The 9,467-nt window shown below is 46.4% G+C and overlaps 1 protein-coding gene across 1 annotated transcript in view; it reads right to left on the bottom strand.

Moving 5' to 3' along the window:
- LOC310812430 (sodium bicarbonate cotransporter 3-like) overlaps positions 1-9,467 on the bottom strand; it is a 34,565-nt gene that overhangs the window by 8,386 nt on the left and 16,712 nt on the right. Inside the window, exons 8-17 of the mRNA XM_083680982.1 lie at positions 7,866-7,945; positions 6,542-6,699; positions 6,290-6,377; positions 5,722-5,868; positions 5,377-5,486; positions 3,771-3,945; positions 1,672-1,805; positions 1,146-1,391; positions 369-474; positions 97-258 (exon numbers count right to left, since the gene is read on the bottom strand). Of these exons, the coding sequence (XP_083537108.1) occupies positions 97-258; positions 369-474; positions 1,146-1,391; positions 1,672-1,805; positions 3,771-3,945; positions 5,377-5,486; positions 5,722-5,868; positions 6,290-6,377; positions 6,542-6,699; positions 7,866-7,945 (1,406 nt within the window). The remainder of the gene's footprint in view (positions 1-96; positions 259-368; positions 475-1,145; positions 1,392-1,671; positions 1,806-3,770; positions 3,946-5,376; positions 5,487-5,721; positions 5,869-6,289; positions 6,378-6,541; positions 6,700-7,865; positions 7,946-9,467) is intronic.

The raw sequence follows: 9,467 nt of genomic DNA, 5'->3' as shown, positions 1-9,467 counted from the left end.
AGGAGGGTGTTTACAGTCACTGTTCAATAGAACACACACACACACACACACACACACACACACACACACACACACACACACACACACACTTCTCACCCTGGTAGGGAAGTAACGTTCTGTCTTGAACTGCTTGAGGAAGGAGCAGAGGAAGAAGGTGGTGAAGAAGAGGATGATGGACCAGAAGAGCACGTCAGGGATGTAGGGTCCGTGGTGACCGCAGGCAGAGCCTACAAACTCCCCATGGAACAGCTTACACATCTGGGAGAGAGGTCAGGGGTCAGGGCTACACATGGGATAGAAGGATGTGAGCCTGCATATGCCAGGAAGAGTGTGTGTGTGTGTGTGTGTGTGTGTGCGTGCGTTCTCACCGACACATTGAGGCTGCTCCAGGGGATAGAGTCTTCTGTGTGTCCTGTCTGGTTCCATGCCTGGAGGACCTGTGCTGAAGCGTTGGTGGGTGGAGAACACGGACACCTGAGGACATGAACATAAACATCATAAAAACACTCCATGCTTCGTGTTCCCCATCATCTCATACAGAACCAGTACAACATGGAAGGTGGACATACAGTACCAGTCAAAAGTTTGGACACAAACTTGCCAAGAGTGTGCAAAGCTGTCATCAAAGCAAAAGGTGGCTACTTTGAAGAATCTAAAATATAAAACATGTTCTGGTTTGTTTAACACTTTTCCGTTCACTACATAATTCCATATGTGTTCCTTCATAGTTTTGATGTCTTCAATATGAATCTACAATGTAGAAAATACCATTGATTGAGAAGGTGTGTCCAAACCTATATGTACTGTACAGTACAGTAAGCTTCAACTCCCATTATGTAGCTATGGGCTCTACGTTTTGACATTGCAACATAATACAGTACATCATCCAAAACGCACTGAGGACACACACTATCATGGGTAATACAATACAGTATCACAATCTGGCCTCTCAGTAACAGAGGAAGCTGGTGGAGGTAGAAATCAGAGGACGGGTGTCATTGTCATTGTAATGCATGGAACAGTATGAGGAATGGTATCAAACATGTGTGCAATTACAATGAGCCCGTCCTCCGATTTTCCCCTTCACCGGCCTCCCCCTGCTCAGTAAAGCCCATCCCTGTTTGGGCCTCAGGGCCCTGACTCACGAGTAGAGGGTGAGGTTGTCCAGCTCGTTGTGCATGTTGACCGGGTAGTGTTCCCCCAGGTGGATGAGCTTCTCCAGGGCCTCGTAGATGAAGATGACGCAGATGAGTGCGGCGAAGGCCTCCTCCGTGAACCGTGTGATGTAGCACACCAGGGAGCTGGCGTCCGTGGCGACCAGCACCAGGCACAGGAAGGCCGTCCACAGGCCGATGCTGGTCCGTAGGGACAGGTAGGACAGGCCGTAGTCCCTGGGAGAGGGAGGGAGGGTTAGAGAGAGGGATGGACGCAGACAGAGACACACACACACACACACACGCACACACACACACACACACACACGCACACTGTCTTTCTATATCCAATATAGCCTGTTGTTCAGAGAAGAAAGAATATCCTGTCATGTTTCATACAGGAGACATCCTGTATGAAACATGACAGGTTGTCTTCGCGGGTAGCTGCCACTAGAGGGCCTCCTGCAGAGAGTACATGGAGGGTGAGTCAAGACTGCTGTGGCAGAGAGACACTCACTTGCAGAACTTGAAGAGGATCTTCTCAAACACCAGGACAGGCCCGGTGCTGCCCAGGATAGTGAGGGGCTGGCCCGCAAACAGAGAGAAGGCCACGCCCGTCAGGGAAGCCCCGAACAGAGACTCTATGGCACTCTGTGGCAAGACAAGAGAGGGAGGGAGAGAGAGAGGGGGGGAGAAATGGAGGATTTCAATATATATGGAGATGGGAAAGACCATGTGGGGGGGGGGGGGGGGGGGGTCTGAGTTAAAGAGGCAAGGAAGGAGGAGAGGAGAAACCCCACAGTTCAGATGAAACAGACATTCCAGCGTAGCACCAGACCGACTAGATAAACTGCTCTAGTTTTTCCACTCTGTTGGCCTAACTGTGTCTACACATCTACGTACTGGAGCATCTGCTTAGTTTACTCAGACGCATCACACACACCAGCGCCCTGACGCTCGCTATGCCAACAGTCTCCTGCCTAATAAAGACATCTGGGTTAGTTAGTGTGTGTGCGTGTGTGTATCTGACTCATTGTGTGAAACAAAGCATGGAGAAGAGTAGCTGACACTGTGGAAGCATTAATGCACTAGACATGTGTCATACAGAAGGTTCTCTCTACATCCTACTGAGCTAAACCAGCAGAAAAGACAAGCATATAAAGAGTAGTTGAAGCAAAGTTTTTACAGTGTTTTTAAGTGGGGAGAGTTATCAGGGTGATTTTCAAATGGCCGCGAGCAGATTCGCAAGTGTAATCGGAGCTTTGATCCCGACTTGCGCTCCTGGCCAATTTTCAAAAGTGACGATATGGTGCGCAAACACCTCCGCGCCCTGCCTGCGCCTGGCTCTCAGAGAGGGAGGGGCGTGTCGTCTTCACAACATATGCTAATAACGACATTCGCACCTCTTGCAAGACGTTTGCACTTACGCCCCTGGAAAAGTTGCACCAGGGTAGGATGTGGTGCACCATACTTAATGGCAAATGTAAAAAAAATGTTTTAATTCCGATTGCTTTATCGCCAGACAAAGAAGATACCCAGAACATATTATACAGTACCAGTCAAAAGTTTGGACACACCTTGCCAAGAGTGTGCAAAGCTGTCATCAAAGCAAAAGGTGGCTACTTTGAAGAATCTAAAATATAAAACATATTCTGGTTTATTTAACACAAATTTTTTGTTTACTACATAATTCCATATGTGTTCCTTCATAGTTCTGATGTCTTCAATATTAATCTACAATGTAGAAAATAATAAAAAAAATAAAGAAAAACCATTGAATGAGAAGGTGTGTCCAAACTTTTGACTGGTACTGTATATAATATAGTTATATGACTTGTTACAGCATTGTAGACGGTTTAGATGCTCCGATGATCAAGTAACCAGAAAATATTGACCATCATGCCATTCTGCATTTAGTCTTGGGGATCAGGCTATGCTTTGCATTCCATTACCATCTACGGCGTTACGTTTTATAGGAATCTTTGATGCAGTAAAATCTGCTTTTAGTTTCGAGATGGTCTGCAATGGAGCACAGGAGGAATGGTTTGGCTCAGTAGACGGTGAAGGTCCATCTTAAAAACAAAACAACATATTAAGCCTATAATCAACTTAAAGTGTATTGGAATGTTAAATGAAAATAACAAACATATTATAGGTGGCTCTTACGTATCATCCATCTAGATTTTTCTGTGTTTTAAATCAGCAACCTTCACCATAGTTAAGGCCTTTTAAAAATAGCTTCTCAATACACCGGCGCAGTGTGGGCGCAGGAAAATAAGCACTTTGAAAATCACCCTGTGTATATATAGGTACCCATACAGACTAAGATAGAAACCAAGTCCAAAACTGAGGCGGAAGATGCACATGTTCCTTTATTAGCCTACTTCTTGATGAATATTTCTGAGGTGAGAGAGAGAGTAACAAAGTAAGAATGACAGATGGACTGCATAGTGTTTGCTAACCATGTTGGATGTAGAAAGATGTAGAATGAATATTTTGAGGTGAGGGAGAGAGAGTGCTCTGAGAGAGTAAGAATGATAGATGGACTGCATCGTGGTTGGTAGCCATGTTGGATGTAGAAAGATGAGGAAAGATGGTGGCAGAGGACAGACTCACGATGTTCCCATGGGTAGCCTCTCCCAGCAAGCCTCCGAAGGTGATGACAGGAGACATGCAGGCGCAGTAGAGGAAGAGAACGGAGGCCAGACACTGCAGGCTGAACGCATCTCTGATGTCACTCCAGTAGAACGGAGCCTTGCGTTTAATGTCCAGGATCAGCCCTCCAAAGATCCTGTTTGGTTTGGCGACGAAATTGAAATGGAAAACTACTTTAGAAAGGAACACATGATACAACTGTTTCATTTCATCCACCTTAAAATACATATAATATCATTTCATATTTTTACGAAATATTGCCTCTTAAGTAACATTCAAAATGACCTTATCACCTGACAAGGCACCTCACACCTTTCACCAGGCTGACCGATCAAACCAAGGTGCAATTTATTCCCACATACTGTACTGTTGCTTTATTCGATTCCAGAGAACAAACTGGCGCTGGGGTCCATCTATATCTATGACTACAGTAGGACCGTTTGCACAGGTCCATTTCTGTATTGATCAGCAACTGTGATTCTTCTCAGAAGTAGGTTCCTCGCTATGGGGAAGCCCATTAGAGCACCACTGGGGTTGGGGACGACATGCTCGCTCCTGCTCACTGACCCAGTTTTCTGTTAAACCTATTTAAACCCAGTACTCTACCTCAAAGTGACACACATGCACACACACACACACACACATGCACACGCACACACACAGACACAGACACACACACACAGACACACAGACACACACACGCACACACACACGCACCTCACACTCTAAGCTCAAAGCCAGAAACCAATTATGTCTTGTCAGGATATGACTAACACCTTTACTCACTTATCCCCATCTCTCTCTCTCTCTCTCTCACACACTCTATTCTTTCTCTTTCCTCTCCTTCTCTCTCTCTGCCAGCACGCTGCTTTTTATAGCAACAGCAGCAGAGAGCAGAGTGGATCTGCAGTGGTTAATAATGCAATAGCCAGTCTGAGGGAGACGTGTGTGTGTGTGTGTGTGTGTGTGTGTGTGTGTGTGTGTGTGTGTGTGCGCGTGCGTGGGTGGGTGCGTGCATGCATGTGCATGTGTTGTCACAAATAAACACACTCTACCAGCAAGATCTGTAGGAGTTGTAGTGCTTACATGCACCAATCACACATAGACCTTGGGTATGCTGTGGCTAGTTACTACTAGATTATATTATAAATGTATAATGAATGCATAATCACTATAACATTGAAATATTGAACAATATTTCATGCAACACTAATACAGTGTGTCATGACCTTTCCATAATGCAAGGCAGCTTACTAGACCTACAGTTTTTTGAGCGTTTGCTTGGGCCTGTCTGGAGTGCCAGATGGGCGGGGTTTGTAATTTTGAGACTATCCCATTGGCTCCACTATGCCAGGCAAACTCAATCAAGCACAGTGGCAAAGTATTTTTGAAATGATGTCATATACTAATTCTGCAGCATAGAGCTAGATTAGATAGAAAGGTTGTAGGTTCTGGTGTGTGTGTGTGTGTGTGTGTGTGTGTGTGTGTGTGTGTGTGTGTGTGTGTGTGTGTGTGTATGTATGTATGTGTGTGTGTGTGTGTGTGTGTGTGTGTGTGTGTGTCTCACCGCCCCGTCCTCTGCAGTTCCGGCCCCGCCCCGTGATCCTCCTCCTTCACCTGGTCTCCGGGGGAGGGGGCGGCCGAACCGTTGGCCTCCGACGGCCTCTTCCTCTTCATCTGCAGGAGAGAGAGAGAGACCCATCCTCATGGTCACATCCTCTACGGCCTCTAATACCATACACAACTCTCAGTACCCACCCGGACCACCAGGAGGAGCTCTCAATGGCAAACCATGCCATCGTAGATCTTATATGGACTATGTTTCATATCCTATTTCATGTTCTATTTCTTATTGTAAAGCACCTTGAGTTGCTTGTCATGTACGCACACATTGTGAATTACAATACCTTACCTGAGAAGGGACATTTTTGGGGGGCTCGATGCGTATCGTGGGGTCCCATTCTCCCGGAGGCAGCACGGTCACCTGGTCCAGAAACTCATCTATGCCTGACAGCAGGTCTGTCCGGTCCTTGGCCTTGTATGCCACGTCATGGAATATCTACAGGAATACAGGCAGTGTGTGGAAGAGCTGGTGAATGTTTATAGATGTCATGTACCGTACCAGGCAGGAGTCAAGGATGAGTACACGGTTTACAAGCCGATGAATGAAATCCCAGAGCTTGAATGCAGCTTGATCGGCTTGACTTGGTCACTCATGACACGTGTTCAATACACTACATTCTATTCTGTCCATTGTGTCCCCTCAACAGGCATTCTCCCAAAAGAACGAGTGGCAGGCATTACGTTGAGTGCAGAACATACAGTACAGTAGGTTCCACATACAGGACAGTAGGTTCCACATACAGGACAGTGTGTTCCACATACAGGACAGTGTGTTCCACATACAGGACAGTAGGTTCCACATACAGTACAGTGGGTTCCACATACAGGACAGTCGGTTCCACGTGTCCCTGTCTCACCTCGTCTGTCATCAGCGTGGCCATGGACCGACCTATCTCATGGTACTGAGGGCCTTTACCATGGGGGCCCAGCAGCAGGAACAGGAACCTGCATTATCACACATCACACCCAATAGAAGATATGTGAATACAGGAAATACATTGTGGTCATCTTCACTGAGAATAGTTTAATGAAAACGCATGCGTGTGCATGTGTGTCTGTGGGTGTGCGTGCGTGCGTGCGTCTGTATGTGTGTGTGTGTGTGTGTCTACCTGGTGGGTACAGGGACCTCTGTGAGCCCAGTGATGAGGACTGCGGGGGACAGGCGTACGAAGGCGATGATGGGCCGCTCCAGGAAGTCCACCTCCCCCACCAGCACGTTGGAGGCCTCCGCCCCGGGGGGGATCTTCTTCATGAAGTTCATGTCCACCTGGAGCCCAGAGGCCGGACAGAGGAGGGGAGAGGACATAGAATTAGAATAACAATAACTGTTACAGGAACTAAACACAGGCTTGCTGTTAGGATATCTATCAGGCTTTTACTGTAACATATTACAAAGGGGCATTTCACTCAAAAAAATAATAATTTTATGTTTCTTGTCAGCCCATTGTTGATATAGTCTCAAACATTAAAAATGCTTAAAATAATATTTAAGACCATATAAACAACGGGCTGACAAAAGCCATAAAACAAAAAGATTTTTGAGTGAAATGTTACTCTGGGAGAGACGTCACATGAGAGAGGAGGTATAGGGACCATGTTGAGTTACATACAGGAATGGTAGATACAGTATGGAAGTCAGGATTGAAGCTACGAGGGCATCCAGTTCACCTGGACGAGAGCCAATGTACAGTAATGGCATGTTCGACTCAGTAATACAAATGTCTTTGAGTGCAGGGTTACAATAATGTTTAGAAAATGGGGAAAAAACTATGTATTCTCTATCTCTCTCTCTGTCTCTCTCTGTCTCTCTCTGTCTCTCAAACAGAGAGACACTAAATGGGCCCTTTAAGAGACCATTTCCTTGGCAGACATGAAAGCTGTTTTGTGGCCGATGACAACTTATGGCTACAAGCCCACAGAATCATTTCATGCTTGGAGGAATCATGAAATGATATGAAGAGGGACAGGAATGCTCTTCACCAAACACTCTTAAATTAAAGGGGGGGGGGGTTGGGCGAGAAGCCCAGAAGGTGTGTAAAGGCTATGAGGATGATGGAGGGATGGCTGTACTGCGTTTCATTTCACTGTGCTGCGTTTCAAGTGTGGTCTTAGATTAAGAAAGAAAATTGACTGGTAGATGTGGTGACTACCAATAATATGCTTTGAAGTCCATCTAAGGAAGTGCACACTTAAAGAGAAGGATGGAGCATCAGGATGTAGGGTGTAGCCTCGGACCCTTATGATGAGGGTGGCAGACCTGGGTTCAAATAGTATTTGAAATCATTTCAACTACTTATCTGGGCCTATACACAGTATTTGAAAGTATTTGAAATACTTTTTGACTGGTGTGGAGAGTTTGGCGCTCTGGGGTTTCCCTGCCCAGTGTCCAGGGGTTACCTTGCTGAAGTCCACACTGCTGTTCTCTCTACTGACCCCAGCTTTGGAGGGTCTTCGCTCTCCAGCCTTGTTGCTATCCAGGCTACTGGGGACAGAGTGCGGGGACACCAAGGGCCCTGAAAGAGGGACAGGGGGTGGGGGGGGGGGGGAGAGGGGAGAGGAGACAGGGGCAGAGGGTGTCAGCAATGTCAGCTCTCTGGAGGACAGAGGAGGCACACACACCTGGCCAGTGCATCTCCTGGATCTCCCTGAGATTACAATACCTGTTTTATCTTGTCCTGTACATAGACAAGTCTGACAAGTATCCAAGCATCCTATCCAAACGAGAAGCCTAAAATGTATGAAGAATTGTTGTGGGATCCCTCAGTATTTATTATTTGGGGGAAATGTTTTTGTAAAGGCTTATGTTACGTTCTCCTAATATACAATGCATTGTAAAAGCATATTTGATACAGAGCTTGATTTATACAATCTATACAAAAAATACCTTGACAATACATTCAAATTCATCATACATACACCTGCAAATAACAAGGGATCAAAAGTAATCCTGTATGAGTCTCCCCACTCCAACAAGCCTTAACACCATGTGAGCCACGCGTAAGACAGGAAACGGCAGCACATGAGGGACGAGGAAATGATCAATCAATCAAATTGGAATCAGATTGATTGGAAATGACCACAGAATGTACATGTATGAACCATAACACAGCAAACAAACGCTCCTCACTCTTGTTAAATGTACCTGTGTGTTTCTACTCTGACAATGCCATCCTAACTATCCATACAGGAATTGTTAATGTTGCATTAAATTGAAATAAATTGAATTGTTTTTTGTATTCTCTATTGTATATAAATAGCCCCTAGGTGATACACTATGAATGTGTAGCCCTGTGTTCCTATTTTAGTATTGAAATGTAAATGAATAGCAGGTGCCATTTGTCCTATCCTCCCTGTGTTCCACCTTGACCTGTGGCCAATGGTAACCCCCCCCCCAGCCCCCCCAGCCTCGTGGGGTCTGGGCAGCCACGCCAGATAACAGGAGCCCCATCTCTCACATTCCCAACAAAGCCCCTGGGAGTGATAGGGATTAGCGGACGTTGCATCCGCCCGACACGCTTCATTCAGGAAGATTAAGCCCCGGAATGCCAGTCGGAATGCCAGTCGCCCCATGCCGGCCTTTTAAACAGTGGCGTCACAGATAACAGCTCCCCTTTGGCTGGAGTACTTCCCATATGCACACAGGCAAGCACATCGAATCATATCACTACTCAAACTAGGGGCACGCAGAGAAGAGGGCCTTTTGACGGGCCATCACAGTGTGAGGGCTGTTTACAGTATGATCATCTGTGAGCTACGTATGAGGTGACATTTCTTTCTGTGGTATTATGTCATATTACACACAAATCCGCCCAATGGGGGACCGTGCCTTTTCCTCCCACGCACCACGCCTTTGGAACTCTCTTCCTGACAATCTAAAGGCTGTTCAGGCGCATCTTCATTGGCCGGCCTGCCCTTCCTCCTAGTTTGTAAAGAGACTGTTTCTTGGCTCCCCACCCTTTAATGTTGCCCTCTCTGAACCAGCAGTTTCTTTCCCCAACCCTCCAGTTCAGCCCACACACAGACACAGACACAGAC

Source organism: Argentina silus, assembly GCF_951799395.1.
Source record: "Argentina silus genome assembly, chromosome: 11".
In the NCBI taxonomy this organism is placed as follows: domain Eukaryota; kingdom Metazoa; phylum Chordata; class Actinopteri; order Argentiniformes; family Argentinidae; genus Argentina; species Argentina silus.
This window is presented reverse-complemented; position numbering and strand designations above follow the sequence as displayed.